This window comes from Belonocnema kinseyi, chromosome 2 (assembly GCF_010883055.1).
Source record: "Belonocnema kinseyi isolate 2016_QV_RU_SX_M_011 chromosome 2, B_treatae_v1, whole genome shotgun sequence".
NCBI classification, from domain to species: Eukaryota; Metazoa; Arthropoda; class Insecta; order Hymenoptera; family Cynipidae; genus Belonocnema; species Belonocnema kinseyi.
In genome coordinates, this window is record NC_046658.1 from 125,821,807 (window position 1) to 125,843,194 (window position 21,388).

Here is a 21,388-nt window from a genome sequence, read left to right on the forward strand (position 1 = left end):
CAAGTTGGAATCAAGGGCAAGTCAAATCGATAATATAAAAAAGCATTGTCGTTCTCAAGCACTACCTGGGAATTTATTAAGAGCTCCCTCGTCAAGCCGAGCGTGAAAAGACAGTGACACAAGAATCGCGAATTATTTTTAAATTATTCAGCCTCTAGTTACGAAAAGTTGGCTACTTGCCTCGCAGAATTAGTACTTTAATTAGCCTTGAATTTAAGACCGAGAACACTTATACAGAGATCACAGTTAGTCCCCTATTCTGCTATTTCAAATTAGCTTTTTTTCTAATCTGGTAAAACTTCCTCTTTGCCCTTTTTCTCTTTAAATATACGATATTTGAAAATACAATTATTCGTTTTACGTCTAAAAAATTGTTCTATTCAAAACTAGAATGTTACCACGAGTAGTTAATTTTTTTTTTTAAATTACAGAATTATCTTTTATCATTGATTTAACTTTTTTAGATTAATTTCAAACTAAACTATTTAGGATTTAAATAAAAGTAAAGCTAAATTTTTGTACATAATCGACGTATATATTAAATATTTTTTACATTAACTATAACAAAGCACGATATTTGAAAAGTCTGCTATTAGATTTTTGCTCCGGAATTCATCTCGTTTTGTTGAAAATCCTAATGTTAGGTTGAAAATTTAATTATTTGATTGAAAATTTAACTATTTTGTTAGAAAGTCATTTTTTTAAAAATTAAACTACTTCGTTGACGGTTGAACCACTTTATAAAAATTGATTTTTTTGTTGTTGAAGATTTATAAACTTAATAAGAACATTCAACCATTTGATAAAAAATTTAATTATGATCTTGAAAATTACTATTCTTTTTTTTTATGAGGATTTATTTTTTTAACTGACAATTCATCGATTCCAGATTTAGTTCAAAATTGATCTTTTCAATTAAAAATAATCTTTCCTAGTTGAAAATTCAACAGTTGGTTACCAAATTGACTATTTGATTGAAAATTGATATTTTTAATTAAAAATTTGTCTACCTGGTTAAAAATGAACCATCACTTTTATTATTTTATGAAATTTTTGTTGAAAATTCATATTTTCGGATAGAAACTGCGTTTTTTGTAATAATCGTCTTTTTGGCGTCAAAATTAAACAGTTTGGTTGAAAATTGATGCATTTTGTTGAAAATTTATGTATTTTGATTAAAAATCATCTTTTTTGGCTGAAGATCAATTTTCATTGGTGGAAAATAATTTCAGTTGTTGTTGAAAGTTTACTATTTTGTTGAAAATTATGTTGTTTTTTTTTTTTTGTAATTAAGGATTAATTTTTTTAACTGAAAATTTAACTATTTTAGGTTTGGTTTAACAATTTTAAACAATTTCGTTCAAAATTAATCTCTCTTGGCAAATGATTAAACTTTTTGATTAAAAATTGTTCTTTTTTTTTGTTAGAAAATCAACTAATTTTTTTAAACTTAAACTGCTTTTTAAAATATTCATTTTTTGTTCAATTGCTCATAATTTTATTAAAAAATTTAATTTTTCGTGTTGAAAATTGATTTGTTTTGTAGAAAATTCATCTTTTTGGATTGCAAATTCAACAATTGGGTATAAAATTTAACTATTGGGTCGGAAATTTATATTTTTAATTAAAATTTCGACTATCTGGTTAAAAATTGAACTATTTTATGGAAATTTAGCTATTTGGTAGATAATTTACTTTTTTCTTGAAAAGTCATTTTTTCGGGTTGAAACTGTTTTTTAAGTAGATCGTGTTTTTAGCTTCAAAATTCAACAATTCTGTTAAAAATTGATGTATTTTTATGAAAATTCAGCTTTTTTGGCAAAAAAAATTAATTTTCTAAGTAGAAAATTAATTTTGGTTTGATAAATATTTAACTATTTTCTTGAAAATTATTATGTTTTTTGGTTAAGAAATACTTTTTTTTAACTGGAAATTTAACTATTCCAAATTTGGTTCAAAATTAATTTTTTCAAATGTAAATTAAATTTGGTTAAAACTTAATTTTTTTGGTTGAGGATTAATCTATTTTGTTGATAATTTGTATTTTTGTTCAAAAATGAACTGATTTGTTTAAACTTAACCTGATTTTTAAAATGATTAAATTTTTATTTTGTTTAAAGATTCATAATTTTAGTAAATATTCATATTTTCGGGTTGAAAATTCAACTTTTTTTGTACAAAATTCGTCTTTTTGGATTGAAAATTCCACAATTGGGTATTATATTTCACTATTTCGTTGAAAATTCATATTTTTAATTTAAACAAAATTCGAGTACTTGGTTAAAAATTAACACATTTTATGAAAATTGATGTATTTTGTTGAAAATTCGCTTTTTGGGCAGAAGATTAATTTTCTTGGCAAAAAAAATATATATTTTTTCTTGTGTGAAAAATTTAACAATTTTGTTGAAAATGATGTTTCTGTTTGTTTAAGGATTAATTTTTTTACTGAAAATTTAATTATACCAGATTTGGTTAAAAAATAATCCTATTAAATAAAAATTGATCTTTCCTGGTTAAAAATTGAACAATTCGGCTGAAAGTTTTGATTTTTGATAGTTCAATTATTTTTGTTGAAAGTTGAACTACTTTGTGAAACACAATTTTTTTAATTCTTCTTTTTGGTTGAAAATTAAAATTTTTTGTTGAAAATTCTGGTTTTATTTAAAGAACTTTAGAATATGTGAGTGTTTTTCGTCGAAAATCAGTATTTTTAATAAAAACAATTAATAAGTTTTTTCACTTCCTCAATTTCATCATTCAGAGTTATTAAATAAAATATATTTGATCAGTTTCATGTTGTGCTTGCATTTTTAAAAGAGCACTTGCAATTTACAATATTTTAACAGTAATAGGGTGCTTTAGCGTTTTTTTAAAACCAGAAATCGGTGGTTTTAAACAAAAATCATTTGACATAAAATTTTAAATGCATTTTTGAACGAAAATTCGACGGTTTGTTTCTCCATAGAAAAATATTATATATTAATTCTAAATTTAAGATATTAATTTTTCTCAACTATAAAAGATATTTTCCTTCCTCATCTTTTGTATTATTTTAGATAATTAGAATAATATATAATATATAATCATTATAATTTAATTACAAAAATATAACGAATGGTTGTAAAAAATTTGTCAGAGAACTCACAAGCTGGTCTGACAAATCTGGGAAGTGAAAACTAGTTCATCGAGGGTTCCAATCCTCTGAGCTGCAAACCTAGCCAAAATTTCGTGGCTTTTTTACTGACAATTTTTGTCGGTGCAGATTGTAAGTATTTCAGAAGAAAATAATAGAATGTGTTCTCTTCTTTTTTTTGCAGGAAACTAAAGGACGTAGCAGTGATGTCATGGCGAAGAGCATCCTACTCATAATTTTTTGAAAGAAGAGGAGAGGATTTTAAAAAAAAATGGCAACCAGTAATGTAAGCGGACATAAGAGGAATGGCTCATCCTCTAGTATGTTTGGCCACAAACGAACCGGATCTGGTGGCGGATTTATCGGTCACAAATGGGCCGAAAGTGGACACAAGCGTGCCGAGAGCATATCAAGTGCCTTTAGCCACAAACGCTCAGAAAGCGGCCATAAAACTAGTGAGTTTGGTGGCTTTGGGCACAAAAGGTAATCAAATTTGAATTTTCAATCTAACTCTTGAAAGCCACAAGCACACAATTTTATTTTTAAATTTCGAAAACAAATCTTAAATCACTTTCAAATTGTTTGGGGAACTACCATAATTCTAAATTTTCATTAAAATTTGCAATTTTAGTTTTGAGAATTGAAATGCTCTTTGTAGAATCATTCCAATTTGAATATTTTAAAAAATTAATAATAATTTAAAACAACTGGATTTGCTAAGGTATTATTAAATTTTAAAATTACACTGAACTCCCGATATAAGAACAATTTCGGACATTGCTGGCATTGGCCTTGATCCCGAATCGGGGGAATCCAAAATTACATTCATATGGAATTCGCCCTGAATTCTAATGAATTTATCCTGAATTCTTTTAAATCCTTTTGAATTCTTCTAAATTCACTCAATTCTATTCAATAAAGTTGATTTTTTAAGTTTATGTTTAATTCATTTTGATGCCTTTTTAACTCACCGTAAACTCGTAGGCATTTAATCAAATCCTTTTGAATGCTTTTTTAATTTGTCTAAACTCATTTCAAGCTTACTTAAGTAAATCCAATTTTTCATGTTTTTGAATCATTTTCAATTCACTTACGTAATTAAATTTTAAATTCCGCTTTATTTCTTTTATGACTTTCCTCGCATTTTTCTCATTTCCTTTAAATTCCTCTAAATTCGCTGAAATTTACTCAATATTCTACTTAGTTCAATGGATTTTCTTTAATTTTTAAAAGTTTTTATTTTATTGGTCCTGCAGTCTTTAAACCTTGCCGTGAATTCTTAGGCATCTAATAAAATTAATTTAAATCCCCTTTAATTGTACTAAGCTCATTTCAAAATTCAGGCAAAAATTTTTGCCAATTCATTTCAATTCTTTTTAATTTAACTTGTACTGTTTTCAAGTCTTATGAATTCATCCTGAATTTGTTACGCTTTAAGAGCGTAAAAGTACCCGATGAGCGTGACAAAAAGTAAACTTTGGACCCTATATTTTATCCAATAGGAATTGTGAGGCCTGCTTTTAAATTAAATTTCGAATAAAGATAAAAATCGTTTGATAGAAGTGCACTGGAGTGCAGTTTAGTAGAGAAAGTATCGATTTCTGCTTTATGGGGTTGACATTCACGATTCTTTGTTGGATCGGAAAAACCGATATGAAAGAGTATCCGGAAGCTGTTAAAAGCACTTGGATACATTTGGTTTTGAATTTCTCGATAAAGGCTTGCACGCATTGTTTCGCATAACAAAAATACCTATCAGGTTTTACGGCTGGCAACCATGCTTGGTTACATTTCGATTCGTTTTTACGAGCACTTTATATCATTTCACAAGTATTCTATTAACTTCCATTTTCCTGTGACAATATGAAAATTATTTAGGTCGTTCTAGTCTAGAGAATTCATTAAATGGACTATTTTAAAGCTATTTTAAAGGGCTTCGGATTTTTGCTCATTTCCGAATATATTTCATAAGGCATAAGCTATTTTGCTTCAAGCAATAAAACGAGACTTTTTTATTCACTTGCTTCACTTAATTTCTAGTCTAATGGATAATAAAAATAATCAATAAAGATAAATTTGCCATCGGGCGGAGGTAACCTTCGAGAATATTCTAGAAACTTAGCACGGACACGAACCACTTAAGCAGTGGAATGGTCTGGACTCTGGACTACGGTAACATGTCAGTAACCTGAATCTGGCGTTAGATCTCTCCCTTCACCGATGATCGATGACAAATTCATCTCTATAAATTTCATTTATTGCTTCCTTATAGATAGTATATTTAATTCAAAATTCCTGTCTTTATTTAAAGCGCAAATAACTGTTCAGGAACATTCTTCTGCATCCCAGAATGTTCTAGAACTTTGAAAAAAAGAGGTAGAAATATTATTGTCGCGAAACCTACCTTACCAACATCGAGAACATTATGCAGCTGAACTTGAGCTGTGAAATGGTCTCGATGTCGAAAACATGTTGAAACAGGAATTTTTAAGTATTAAAAAGAATTTCAAGAGATTTCATTTTAAAAAGTTTTAGTACTCTTAATATTTGAAGATTTCTCGTTATGGATTTCAAAACAAATTAATTTTTTCAATGCTAGAAAATAAAAATCCAGGAACGTAAAGCGTGCGTGCAAAATAAGTAGAAATCATTTGAAATTTCATGAATACAAATAAAATTTAAATTATTTATTAAATTTCTCTACAAAAAACCGCTCAGTTCTAAAGGTATTTAATGGTTTTTTTTCAACTTTTTGTTCAAAGATTTACGACATTCTTTGTTGAAAATTCATCTTTTCTGATTAAAAATGTTATTAATTGGTTGAAAAGTTTATTATTATGTTCAAAATTCAACAATTTTGTTCAAAAGTCATCCCCATATGGTGAAAAATTCTAATGTTTCGTTGAAAATGTGTCTTTTGGGGTTTTAAATTTATCTATTTAATAGGAAATTAAATTGTTTGGTTGAAAATATAAATAAATTATTAAAATGAATTTTTTTGTTGAAAATTCATATTTTTATATTACAAAGTTCAACTGTTTTGTAGAAAAATCGTATTTTTGGCTTGAAAATGAAAGAATTTAATCGGCATTTATTTCTTGATGAAAAAATTGTTTTTGATTGAAAAATCAACTATTTGTTAAGAATTTTTTTGGTTTAATTCAACTGTTTTTCATTTTAAATTTTCAACAATTTTGTTTGAAATATCAACCATTACATTTTTTGTTGAGAATTTATCTTTGCCTTTGAAAATTCAACAATTTGGTTAAAAGTTCGATCATTTTGTTAAAAATTAAAGTTTTTGGTTGAAAATTTAACTTTCTAGTTAAAATTCTTTTTTTTTGCTTGAAAATTGAACTTGTTGATTCAAGATAAAACAGTTCTTGTTACAAAATTAATTTTTTTGTTGAAAATTCAAATTTTTTGTAGAAAATCAATCTTTCTTGATTTAAAGAAAAATATAAAAAAGTTTTTTGGATTCATTTCTAAATGTAAAGCTAAATGTTTAATCTTTCCCCATATTTCACCCTTTTTCCCCCTTTGTCTTAAAAAATGGCCCTATTTCCGCTTTTTTCGCTTTTTGAGTTGTGATTCCAGTATTCTGAATTCTAAATCTAAAAATAAATATTTAATCTTTCTCATATTTTCTCCCTTTCTTGATTTAAAAGAAAAATATAAAAAAGTTTTTTTTCTTTTGTAAACGTAAAAATAAATGTTAAACATTTCCCCTATTTCCCCGTATTTTCCCCCTTTTTATTAAAAAATTGCCCTATTTCCGTTTTTTTGAGCTTTTTGCGTTGTGACTCCAGTATTCTGCAAAAATAATGAATTTAAGATTGATTAGTAATTAATTAAGGCATTTTAATCAGGTTTGAATGTATTTGAGGTTCCGTTCTAATGCATCCTTTTTGGTGAAAAAATATTCTTTTTCATTTAAAATTCGTCTTTTTGGCTTTAAAATTCATCTCTTTTGGTAAAAGTTTTGCACTTTTTTAGTTAAACATTAACTATTAAATTTTTTGTTAAAAATCCATTTTTTTTAAATTGAACTGCTTGGTTAAAAATTGTACTACTTTGTTAACAATATATCTTTTTATTGGAAGGTTTCTAATTTTTGGTTGAATATTTTTCTCTTTGGTTTAAAATTGAAATGTCTAGTTGAAAATGCAAATATTTGATTGAAATAAACTTTTTTTTTAAATTTATACTTTGGATTTAAAAACTTAACTGTTTTGTAGAATACTCGAATTTTAGGTTTAAGAATTCAACAATTTAGTTAAAAGTTTAACCATTTTGTTGAAAATAAAAATTTTTGGTTGAAAATGTTATTCCTTTTGGATTCAAAATTTAAATATTTGGTTCAAAATTTAAGAGTTTATCTTCAAAAAATTAATTTTGTTGTTGAAAATTCAAATATTTGATACAAAATTCATCTTTTTTTTTTGAATAAAAATAAAAATATTTGAATAATTGTTTTTATTCTTTTCTAAATGTAAAAATGAATGTTTAAAATTTTTTTTATATATTTTCTCCCTTTTGCATGAAAAATGAGCCTGTTTCCCCTTTTTTGTAGCTTTTTTTATGCTTTCATTCCTGTAATTATTTTCAAATTTAAAAATATTTGAGGATCGTTTTTAATATAATTTTTTTGTTATCAGGTCGGATTCAGGGAGTAATTATCATTCAGGACACAGAAGAAATGAGAGTATGTATGCCATGACGGGTCTGTATGCAGACAGTACTGGCGGCGGTGCTGGTGAAAATGCAGATCTCACACTGACTCACGATACTGTCATAAGATGTCACAGTAGAAACCCCAGCTCTGGCGTTGTGGATCATAGGTGAGCAATCGCAGACAGAAAAAAAATCACAAGATACAAAGAAACATTGTTAATTCAAAGGGAACTTTACCAGGAAGTTTATCCGAGAATGTCATTTCTTCAGGATTTAAAATTCAAGGCGACTTGACCGGGAATAAACCGGGAATTTACTTACGATCGTAGAACAATTCAAGTTTTCATTATTTTAATAATTATGGTCAATTTAAAAGACTTATTTCTAATTTATCGACAGTTGCAGGGCACATGAGTAAAAATAATTATCGTTTTTATTTTAGGATAGGGAAATTCGATAAAGAAATATAACTTCACTTGGAACAGGGAATTTTTAACATGGAATGGGCATTTTTTTAAGAATGAAAACTAGGATTTAATTCATTACAATTTAAAAGTTCCTTTATTTATATATTTTTATATTTATATATTTAGATATTTAGATATTTATATTATTTATATATATTAAATGAAAATTCATCTCTATTAAAAAATGTAACTACTTTGTGAAAAATTAATTTTTTAGCTGAAAATTTAACGATGTCAGTAGAAAATCGAACTATTTTTCTAAAACACTGTTTTTTTGTTAAGAACTAGAATTTCAACGAAAAGTTCAACTATTCTATTTTTGGTTGAAATTTGATCTTTTTTATTTAAAAATTAAACTATTTTTTTTTGTTGAAAATTCATGTAATTTTAAATTTGTTCTTTTTTTGTAGAAAATTAATTTTATTGGTTAAAAATTTATCTTTTTTGCGTTACATTTTAGGTGCAAAATGCAACTTTTCTACCTCAAAATGTAACACTTATGATATAAAAATGTTTTTTTAAATTAAAAATTCATTTGTTTTATTTAAATATTTATCATTTTAGTTGAAAATAAAAATTTCAGGTTGTAAATAAATTTAATTGGTTGAAAAATAAACTCTTTTGCTAAAAATTTAACGATATCAGTAGAAAATCGAACTATTTTTCTAAAATACTGTTTTTTTTTTTTGTTAATAACTAGATTTTTAACGAAAAGTTCAACTATTCTATTTTTGGTTGAAATTTGATCTTTTTTCGATGAAAATTCAATTATTTGGTTGAAAATTGATATTTTTATTTAAAAATTAAACTCTTTTTTTTTTGTTGAAAATACATGTAATTTTAAATTTTTTCCTTTTTTGTCGAAAATTAATCTTATTGGTTAAAAATTTATATTTTTTGCATCACATTTTAGTTAGAAAATGCAACTTTTCTAGCTCAAAATGTAAAAATTATGATATAAAACTATTTTTTTTAAATTGAAAATTCATTTGTTATAGTTGAATATTTATCATTTTAGTTGAAAATAAAAATTTCAAGTTGTAAATAAATTTAATTGGTTGAAAAATAAACTCTTTTGCTAAAAATTAATTTTTTTACTGTTGATTCATCATTTTAATTAAAAATTCTTTTCTTTGGTTGAAAAATGAGCTATTTGATTAAAAATTTGTTTCTTTTTTTGTTCGAAAATACATATATTTTTTTGAAAATTTATCTTTTTGGCTTTTAAAATTTAATGACCTTGTGAAAAATTCATCTTGTGGGCTGAAAATGTTATTATTTTGGTTAAAAAATTAAATAATCTGTTGAAAATTATTTTTTTCGATTAATATTTCCATTATCGGGTTCAAAACCGAACTATTTTTTTTTAGAAAATTTGTCTTTTCGGCTTGAAAATTAAAATCTTTGTAGAAATTCGTCTTTTTCAGTTAAAAATTCTATTATTTTGGCATAAAATTCAACTATTGGGTTAAAAATTAACTTTTTGAGTTGAAAATTTCTATTTTCGGGTTGAAAATTCAAATAAAACACATGATTTTTAATGAAAACATTTTAAAACATACAAAAAATATTTATTTTAACTTTTTTTTGATAATATAATTTTTTCATTCTATCGCTTCTTTGCAGCTTTTCAAATATGTCTGAATTTTAATAAATGACAGATTTAACCAGAAAAGATAAATTCTCAACGACAAATGTATTATTTAATACTTCAACCAAAAAATATTTCAATTTAGTTGAAAATTCAACTATTTTATTGAAACAAAATTTTTGGTTAACAAAGCATATTTTCGAGTTAGAAATTCATATTTGTTGTAGAATATTTATCTTTTTGTCTTAAAAATTCAATAATTTCGTTGAAAATTCATCTATTGTGTTAATAGTTATGCTAAAAAATCAACTAATTGGTTAAAATTAATTTTTTGCTTGAAAATTCTTATTTTTAGGTTGAGAATTAAACCATTTTGTGCAAAATTCATATTATTAACATTAAAATTTAATTGGTTTGCGAAAAATTCATCTTCTGGGTTAAAATTTTAATTTAAATTTTTCGTCTTTTCATTTTGAGAATTCACCTATTTTTTAAAAAATTCATCTTTTTCGGTTGGAAGTTCTATTATTTTGACAGTAAAGTAACTTTCTGGTTAAATATTTATATTTTTGGGATAATAATCCTATTTTTTTATAAAATTCCGTTAAAAATTTAACTGTTTTGTAGAAAATTCGTATTTTAGCCTTGAAAATTCATATTTTTATGTTAAAAATTCTTTTTTTTTTTATTTCGTATTTTATGTTGAATTTGACTTTTTTTCTTTTAAACTAACTTTTATTCTTAAAGATTTATCATGTTAGTTGAAAATTAACTTTTTTTGTTCAAAATTCTATTGTTTTGACAGTGAAGTAACTTTATGGTTGAAAATTTATATTTTCGGATTGAAAATTCGTATTTTTTCTTCAAAATTCAGTTAAAAATTGATCTATTTTATTAAAAATTCGTTTTTTTTTTAATTGAACTATTTGGTTAAAAATACAACTGTTTTTGGTTGCAAATTCTATTATTTGGACATTCAAGTAACTTTTTGGTTAAAAATTTATATTTTTGTGTTCAAAATCCTATTTTTTTCTTTAAGATTCAGATAAAAATTTAACTGTTTTGTAGAAAATTTGTGTTTTAGCCTTGAAAATTCATATTTTTATGTTAAAAATGTAATTTTTTTGTTGAAAATTCTTATTTTATGTTGAGTTTGGCTGTTTTTCTTTAAAATAACTTTTGTTCTTTAAGATTTATCATGTTAGTTGATAAATGAACTATTTTGTTACAAATTAGTTTTTTGTTTTTGTTTTTGAAAATTGAACTATTAATAATTAATTTTAATTATTAAATTAAATTTCAAATTAAATTATTAATGTTATTAATTAATTTTTTCTGCAAGTCATATTTCTTGGTTGAAAATTCATCTTTTCGGATTTAAAGTTTATTTTTTCCCAAAAAAAGCAAGTGTTTAACTCGAAAAATCAACTCTTTCGCTGAAAATGCATCTATTTCGGTAATAAATTAATCGTTCTGGTTAAAAATTGAACTAATTTTTCAATAATTCAATATATTTCGACTTGAAATCCTAAACGTTTCATAAATTCAATTCAATATATGATACCGATACATTAATTTTGCATTTAAAAAAATTGTATTCCCCTATTTTCGAACTGCTTTGATCGCTGTAATAATAAATTTTCCCATAATAAATCGCGTAAAACTAGAACTGCAGTTAATAAATTCTATCTGTATAGAAAGTTATCTCAGGTAGTGGCCATGGCACAATTAATCACGTGTCGGACAAATTTTCCGAGTATTGCACAATGCACATTCGCTTTATAATTGCGAGCCTTGGTTGGCTGAAAAAATCAAATCAAGGAAGCAACTTCAAAGTGAGAGAAAGTATTGCGGACAGAGCAATTTTCATTGCGATCCTGGAACGCCTAATCAACCTAACAAGATCACGTTGTTGGGAGTTAGCAATTTCCATCGCGGTCTGAGAACAAAGAAACTATCGGTCGTCTCAATTTTTAAATTGAGGCAAGGGAAAATATTAAAATGCAGAAGGCTGTCTACTTTATTCCTAGGTTTTTCAGCTGTCACTGCAATTTCTTTTTAATGGTCTCTTTAATCTCGGGTAAAAATAGTATTGTCACGGAGAAAACGTGAGCGAGAAAACTGTCTTATTCAATTATTTATAGGTATGGGGTACGGCTAGAGTGGATAATCAATAATAAAGGGCACAAATAAAAGAAAAATAATTAATTTTTTTTTTATTTTGTGTACACCTACAGTTTTCTTAACTATTAATTAAATTTAAACAAATATTTTGAATTCATTTATATTTTAAATTAATTATTATCCACTGTGGGAAGTTTCCCTCTAAATTATATACCAATTAAAAGAATTGGTCATCACTGATATTGAAGATATAAAATTCCTGATTTTTAAAATGTAAACTTCTGGGTCATTTTATATTAAGAGATTTGGAAATTTAAATTAATTGTGCTTATTAGATGTTGATAATCGTTTAATTGTACGAATAAATTTACAAATTCGTTTATTAATTCGACCTACCCTTTTATTTTATCATATCATGGCATATTTTTTTGCACTTTTGCAGAGATTTCGTCATCAAGTGTCATAGCAGGAATCCCAGTGCTTCCATGATAGACAGGTAAAATTATTTTTATTTTTAACCCTCAAACGGTACAATCCAACCGAGCATGCGTAAACGGTACACTAGTGCGAATTGTTTTACTTTCAATTTTAATATTAAATATTTAATATATTGAACATATAATAAACAACTATCATATATCACGCATATTTAACATTAATATTTAATATATATGGGAAAATGAACAAACTTTGGGTGCGAATTCACACCAGTGTATCGTTTGAGGGTTAAAATTAAATTTAATAGCAAATTATTATTACTTTTTAAAATTTTTCTTATATATATTTGTATAAAATAAAAAAAGGAAAGTAATTAACGCTGATTTCTATGAATGAATGAATTACTTTTTTGAATTTTTTAACTGTTTGTCACTTTTAGTCACTTTTTTGTCTCCAATAAATTTCTAGTCAATTATTAAAAGGAAAATATCACTTTAGTCACTTCTTTCAATAAATTGAAACAGAGAACCCATGGATTTTTGAATTTTTCTAAATTAAATATTCTTCAAAACTCCCTTGTAATCCACTGAATTCAATGGATATATTTTTTTAATTCACACAAAAAAGACGAGATTTCAACAAAATAAATGAATTTTATACTAAAAAATATAAACTTTCAAGTAAAAATGGAATAGTTAGATTTTCAGTTTAAGAAAAATAATTTTTAACAAAAAAAACGAATTTTGAACTAATTGCATTAATTTTTAACCAATTAAATGATTTTTAAATTAAAATGATCAACCTTTAGTAAGAAAAGTCCGTTTATAACCAAATAGTTGAATTTTCAAGTAAAAAATAGAAATGTTTAGTCACAGAAATAAATTTTTAAACGAAAATAGAAGAGTTCAATTTACATTTTAATAGCATTATTTTAAACCAAATAAAATAAATTTTCAATGAAATAGTTCAAGTTTTGACGCAACAGATGGAGTTTTAACAAAGAAGATTAAATTTCTATCAATAAGATCAATTTTCTACAAAAAAATATACCTCCCCCCCCCCCCAAACGAATTTTTAACAATAAACATAAATTTTCAACCAAAGAAATGAACTTCTAACCGAAAATAAAATTATTAAATTTTCAGTAAAAAAATAATTTTCAAACAAGCAGATAAAATTTTAAAGAAGAAAATTAAATTTCCTTAAAAAAATATCAATTTTTTACCAAAAAAAGACAAATTCGCAACAAAATACGTGAATTTTTAAATAAAAAGTATAAATTTCCAATCAGAAACAGAGAATTTAAAGTTTGAATTAGAAAAGTGAATTTTCAGCCACAAAAACATGAATTTTCCACAAGATAGTTGAATTGTACAAAGAATGCAAGTTTAAGCTAAAAGATTGATCTAAACTCAATAAGATAAAATCCATTTTAAACAAAAATTGTTAAAATAAATGCTTTTTGTAAGTTTTGAAAATTTTTCATTTTAAATAATGGTTTATTTCTTTTAATTTTATTATCATTAATATAATTTTTAACTTAAAACCATTGAAAATCTATTATATTCAAAGATCCAATTCACTGCAATTTTACTGAAATCAGTGGCATATTTTGGATCTTTTTACATTCACTTTAATCTTTTTCGATTCACTTGAAACTTTTTTAAAACATCTTAATTTTTCTAATTTTACTAAATTATTCTTATTTCCAATAAATTCCTCATAATTCATACGAATTATTTTTTAATTCGTGTTTTTTTATTTATCGTAAATTCGTTAAACATTACCTGGAATTATTATGAATAAAAATATAAAATTTTAAAGAAATCGAGCCAATTCAAAGGAATTCAAATATTTTACAACACATTAATTGAAATCCGTATTTAAGAATCTTAAAGGAATTCTAAAGAATTCAAGTGTATTGAAAAGTATCTTAGGGGTGAAGAAAAATCAATAAAAGAGATAAAAAGGGAGAATAAAAAAAATCAATTTAATTCGAAAAAATTCATTCAAGTAACTTAAATTTTTTAAGAATTCAGGTCAATTAAAGGAAATCCAAAAAATTAACATCAATTCAATTGAATTAAGTAGAATTGAAAAATACGGAAAAATTCATTTGTAATCGAGATTCAAAATATTTTAAAGCAGTTTAAGGGAATTTTAAACAATTTAATTGAATTCAAAAGAACCTTAAGATTTCGAAAAAAATAACAAAAATGTATTTAAATTCAAACTAATTTAAATTGAATTCAGAAGTCAAATAAATTAAATTTTTTTAACTTAAGTGAATTCTTAAAAATTTAAATGGACTACTCAAAATTTAAAAGAATTCGATTTTTTTAAAGAATCTTATTAAATTCAAAGAACTCCAAAGAATTAACGATAGTTCACTTGAATTCAGTTGAATTAAAATAAAAATGGAAAAAATGCAGGAGTATTTGAAAGAATTCTAAAGAATTAAAGTGGATTCAAGTTAATCCAAAGAATTAAACAGAATTCAATTGAAGTTTGTAGAATTAAAATTTATTCAAGAGAGTTCAAAATAATTACAAAAAATACAAGCGAATTAAAAAAATTACACAAAAAAATCAATTTAATTCAGTTAAATTGAAGAAAATTCATGCAAACTCCTGTTAAAAAACAAAAAGAATCCAACGACCAAATTTCGACCACAATCCCATTGTAATCTGAAAAAATCTAAAAAAAAAAGGTGGGGGGGGGGGTTAGCTGCCTTCTCATTTTTCTTTCCTCTTTTTTATTTATGTCCGAAAGTTATTATATATATTTTTTTTCAGGTTACAATAGGATTTTTGTTTTTGTTTTTTGGTTTTGTTTGTTCGTTGTGGTCCAAATTTGGTCGTGGGGTTCTTTTTTTTTAACAATAGTTTGCATCACATTTATTATTGGACGTTAAATAGGATTTTTAATTTGGATTTTAATCTAATTCAAATTTCTTCAATTCGCAAAAATTCAGAAGAATTGAAGGAAACTCTAAAGAATTTTATAAAACTGATAAGAATTCAATAGAATTCCAGATCGAAAATAACAAACTAAAAATGAAAAAAATAGTTGCAAATTGGCGTGAAAAAGAATTGTGAAAGAAATTTCAAAAGTAAGGAAAAAACTAACTAGATAATCAGAAATTAGTTAGTTTTCATCACTGGTTGGAATTTATTTTTTCTCTTTAATATTTTTTAAAATAATTTTTGGTTAATTTTTTTAGGACCGAAAAGGAAAGACCTCAGACACCTCCACTCAGTCCAGATTCAAAGGATTGTGGAATCCTAACTTGCAGGCCTGCCTTTATTCAAAGATTCGCAGGCATCAAGGTTTGTAATCAGTTTTTCTCCAGTCACGTTTTTCTGAAATCGAAATTGTTTCTCCGTCAAATAATCCATTAAATTGCGCAATTATGACATCTGGAAAATAACAAGCGTTAGCTTTGATTGCTCAGGAATGTATTCGAGAGTTGCTTTCAAGTCCTCTTGAAGCTTCTATCAAGTCAATTTCATTTTATTCATTTGCTTTTAGAACACTGGATTTTATTTTAAAGTATTTTAGAGTCTATTTTAATTTCATACTGCAATTTATTAGCTCGTCTCATTTGATTAAAAGTTCTACTATTACGTTAAAAATTAAATTATTTTGTTAGAAATTCAAATATTTGGCAAAAACTAATATCTTTTGGTGGGAAATTCAACCTTTTCGTTTCAGATTCGAGTTTTTCAATGGAAATGTCGCCTTTTTGAATTAAAAATTCTATCATTTGGTTGAAAATGTAATTTTTGTTTAAATTTCTCTTTCCTTATTTGAAAATTAACCTTTTTTTAAATTGAACTATTTTGTTAAAAAATTGTATCTTTTTTCGGAATGTTGAACTATTTGGTTGTAAATGCAAAAGTTTGATTGAATATAATTTTATTCTGATGATTTAACTATTCGAATCAACAAAATTCATCAATTTTCTTGACTGAAAAATCTTTTTAGCTAGAAAAATCTATGAAAAACTATTTTTTCGAAAATTCACCTTTTTTAGTTCGAAATTAATATTTTAAACTGAAAATTGAACTATTCTATTTTTAGGTGAAAATTGATATTTTTTAGTTGAAAATTCAACTATTTGTTTGAATATATTTTGTTCAAAAGTCTTTTTTTTGTAGAAAATCAATTTTCCTGGTTAAAAGTTGAACAAATTTATCAAAAAATAATTTTTTTTTTGAAGATCCATCGTTTTAGTTTAAAATTAATTTCTTTGTTTGAAAAATTAACTAGTTAGTTGGAAATTAGTTTCATATTGAATGTCATATGTTGCAAAGATTTCAAAATAAGTCAATTTGAATTTAATTCAAAAGAGCTTCAGCGAATTCAGAAGATATCAAGTGAATTCAAAGGATTCCAAAGAATTAATAAAAGTTCGATTTAACTCTCTGGAATTAAAATGAATTTAGAAAGACTGAAACATTTCACAAGAATTCGCAAAAATTTAAAACAATTTAAGTCAATTTAAAGGAATTTAAACAAACCACAATTCAAGTGAAATCGGGATTTACATTAATTTAGAACTTAAATTGAATTCTAAAGAATGAAATTGGAGGTAAGAAAATTTAAAGAAATAAAAAAGAACTAACAAAAATGCAATTGAATTCAATAGAATTAAAGTGAATTCAGAAGATTTCAAAGAAATTCTGATGAATTAAAGTAAAACTAAATTTTATAGAATTAAAATAAATTCAGAAGAGTTAAAGAATTCAAAAAAGTAAAAGTAAATTTAGGAAATTAAAAATATTACAAAAAGTTCCCAGTGAATTCGTGGAATTGGCAAAAATTCAATTTAATTCAGTTAATTTAAAAAAAAAAATCAGAAGAATCCAAGGCGATTCTAAATAATGGAAAAATACTTCAGAGAATTTATTAATGGTTAAAGCGGTGGTTGCTCGGTTCTATTTTTAAACATTTTGTTTAAAATAAACTACTTAATGCAAGTGCACGTTTATGTGAGGCAGCTCGTATGAAAAAAAAACAACATTATCATCACGCGCTTCGTTTGCAGAAGCATTTGCTTAAATAATCAATTCTATTCTTAAATATCAGCAACCTAATTCCGTATTTGTCCAGGGCTTTTAAAAATCACAATTTAAAATCGTTTACATTACTTAATTTTTAATATTAAAATTTAATTTCCTTTAAGAGGTAAAATTTAAATTAGGCCTTAAATATTGTGATATTTAAAATTAAGAAAACTTCAATTCCTAAAGTAAAACGATTTTATGTTAAAAAATTCCAAATTATAACATGTTGGTGTTTCAAAAAAAAATGTTTATTGCTCATTCGTCTTTCTGAGCCGAAAATTTAATTATTTGGTTAAAAATTAATTTTTTTGTTGATAATTTATTATTATTTAAAATTTTTTAATTTATTCTTTTTTTTGTTTAACATTCGTCTTTTCGGGTATTATAATTTTGGTTTATAATTCATCTTGTTCAGTAAAAATGGTACTATTTGGTTAAAAATTCTATTATTAAAAATTGATCCTTTTTTATTGAAAATTATACTGCTTTGTTAAAAATTCGTTTTGTTCGGTTAAAAATTCATCTCTTGGTAGAAATTCAACTATTTTGATAGATTTTATGAAAAACAAAAATTAAACTGTTTTGTATAAAATTCGTCCTTAAATAAAAAATTGTATTATTTTTTCAAATATTTAACAGTTTTGATCAAAAGTAATCATTTTTGATAAAAAATTAAATTGTTTTATTAAAAATTCGTCTTTTCGGATTGAGAACACAATAATTTAATCATTTCATTTAATATTTTTACTATTTTAGCAGAAAATTGATATATTTGGGTTGAAATATAAAGTATTTTCTACAAGATTCGTCTTTTTTGGAGAAAAGTTCAAGAACTTTGTAGTTTATTGTTTTGAAATTCAACACTTTTGTTTAAAATTCATTTGTTCTTTGATTATTTCTTTTGGATTAAAAATTCATTTTTTTTTAGAAAAGTAATTTTTTGTTAAAACTTAATTCATTATGATTAAAAAGCCTACTATTATATTTTTAGTTAAAAATGCATCTCTATTTGTAGAAAATTTAAATATTTTGTTGACAATTTAATTATTTTGTTAAAAATTCAACCATTTTGTTATAGAATAACCTTTTTTCGTCAAAAAATAAACTGTTTCGTTCACTATTTTATTAAAAATTCGTATTTTTTAGTTGAATTGAGGTGTTTTTGATTTAAAAAATAAATATTTTTTATGATAACTATTACATTTTTGTGAAAAATTCACTTTTTTGGTTACTATTTTGTTGAAAACTCATGGATTTTGTCGGAAATTCTACTGTTTTGTAGAAAATTTGTCTTTTTTGTTTAAAATTTCAAAATTGTGGTTGAAAATTCAACATTATGGCTACAAATTAATTTTTTAGTTAAAAGTTCGTATTCTCGAATGAAAATTTAACAATTTTATCGAAACTTTAACTATTTTATTGAGAATTACATTTTTTGATAAAAATCCATATCTGATGGATAAAAATTCAACTGTCTTGTAGAAAATTTGTCTTTTTAGTTTGAAAATAGAACACTTTGTTTGAAATTTATTCTTTCTTGACTTAAAAAATTTTCTGGGTTAAAACTTCAGTGCTTTTGTTAAAAATTCTTCTTTTTGGTTTAAATATTCATCATTTAAGGACAAAAATTAACCTCTTTTGGTTCAAAATTCGTTTTTTTTTCTTGAAAGTTTAACTATTTGCTTATAAATTCAAGCGGTTATTTGAAAATAATGTTTTGTTTGTTGGAAAATTAACTATATTGTTGAAAATTCATCTTTCTTGCTCAAAAGTGAACTTTTTTCTTGAAAATTCATCTTTTCGGGATTAAAAGTCTTTAAAAGTCCTAAAAGTTAGATAAAATTCGACTTTTTAGATTGTAAATTCAACTATTTTATTGAAAATTAACTTTTTTGTTGAAAATGTATATTTGTTGGTTGAAAGTTTAACTGTTTTGTAGAAAATTTGTCTTTTTAATTTGAAAATGGAACACTTTGTTTAAAATTTATCCTTTCTTGACTTAAAAAATTTTCTGGGTTGAAAATTCAGTGATTTTGTTGAAAATTCCTCATTTTAGTTTGAATCTTTATTATTCTATGTTATGAATTCACCTCTTTTGTTCAAAATTGGTCTCTTTCTGGAAAGCTGAACTAGTTTGCTTTCTAAATGCAACTAGTTGGTTGAACATAATTTTTTGTTTTTCGAAAAACTAACTATTTTGTTGAAAATTCATATTTCTTGTTAAAAATTAACTTTTTTGTTAAAATTCATCTTTCTTGCTTAAAAATGAACTTCTTTCTTGAAAATTCATCTTTTAGAGTTTCAAAGTTTTTAAAAGTCTTAAAAGTTCTAAAAAATTCGACTTTTAAAGTTAAAAATTTAACTATTTTGTTGAAAATTCGACTTTTTGTGTAGAAAATTGATTCTTGATCTACTAGTCTAAACAAAAATGGTTATAGTCTTATTTAGCTGTGAAAAAAATTCTAGTAGATCAAAAACAAATTTTCTACACAAGTGAAACTCTTGCCTTTTAAACTATTAAAGCTGCACTGACAAATTTTTTTAATTCAAACAGCCAAATTAAAAATTATAAATCGACGTTATCATTTTCAATACTCTACATTGAAGAATCAATTAATGAATTTAAAATTTTATCATTTTAAGCAATTTTAAGTTAGAAAAATTAAAAATGGAACAATCACATTTTTTATAAATTGAGGATTTTTTTAATTAAAATTTATTTTAATTTTAAATAGTTTAAAAATCCTTAAAATAGTTTTAAATGTTATTTAGAAATCTTGAAACATTTACATGTTATTTGAGATCTTATCAAATTTTAAAAAATTTTTCAGAACTTCTAAACATCTTGTAAAAAGAGTCAAATTTTTTCTAAAGAATTCTTTAAAATTATGCCAAATTGAATAAATTTTCTTAAAATCTTCCACATTAATTTTTGATGAGCTTGTAAATCTTTATAAATCCTTTGAAATATCCTCTCAAAATTAAATGTTTTGAAATATAAAATAATTTCCAATTTTTCTAGGAAATGTTTTTTATTTTTCTAACCCCTTTCAAAATTCTTAAAAAGCTTTTAAAGGTATTGTTCGAAATCTGCCCAAACCTATATTTGATTTTAAATAAGATTTAAGAATTAAGATTAGAATTATGAATAATATGTGTTAAATTTTTATTTATACATCAAAATTCAACAAGTTGACTTACATATTCAATTTTTTTAAATAGACCCATTAAAATTGTAACATTCAAAGTTTAGTTTTTCTATTTTTAATGTTTAATTTATAATTACTGAATTTAAATGAATAGTTAGATATTTATAAATATTAAGCAATTGTTCCTTTTTCTCAATTAAAATTTTTTAATTGAATGGTTTAAAATGGAACATTTTAGTCTAAACCAAAATAGTTATAGTCTTATTTAGCTGTGAAAAAAATCCTCTCTAGCTGCGCTGGGATTCGAACCCTGGTAGACCTAGATTCCAGAGGAGCTGGAAATTTTTTTTTTCATCGCTAAATAAGAGTATAACCATCGACAAAAAATAAATAAAACTAGGATTACTTTTTAACTATTTTAAAATCAAAATACAAATTTTTTTCAGGTGTTTGTGTTCCTTTTATCCTTTCTTGTCACGTTGCAACAAGCTCTCAGCTCAGGGTATATTAATTCTGTGATCACGACGATCGAGAAGAGATTTGAGATCCCGTCCAGCCTCTCGGGTCTCATCGCTAGCTCCTATGAAATAGGAAATGTCATCACCGTCATCTTTGTCAGTTATCTCGGTAGTCGAAGACATATTCCAGTTTGGATAGCAATTGGTAAGTTTCATTATATACCTTTTATTTTCGCCTTCATAAATAAAATAATTACAGGACGCAGATCATGCAAATCTTTT

At 24.5% G+C, this 21,388-nt stretch overlaps 1 protein-coding gene across 2 annotated transcripts in view; it reads left to right on the plus strand.

The window, feature by feature from the left end:
• The window catches only part of LOC117168338 (solute carrier organic anion transporter family member 5A1), a 271,076-nt gene that overhangs the window by 215,925 nt on the left and 33,763 nt on the right, over positions 1-21,388 (plus strand). For both annotated transcript variants that reach the window (XM_033353917.1, XM_033353918.1), the window contains exons 2-6: positions 3,321-3,619; positions 7,795-7,977; positions 12,435-12,488; positions 15,654-15,759; positions 21,095-21,311. In XM_033353917.1, coding sequence (XP_033209808.1) covers positions 3,408-3,619; positions 7,795-7,977; positions 12,435-12,488; positions 15,654-15,759; positions 21,095-21,311 — 772 coding nt within the window. In that variant the 5' untranslated portion in view covers positions 3,321-3,407. The remainder of the gene's footprint in view (positions 1-3,320; positions 3,620-7,794; positions 7,978-12,434; positions 12,489-15,653; positions 15,760-21,094; positions 21,312-21,388) is intronic.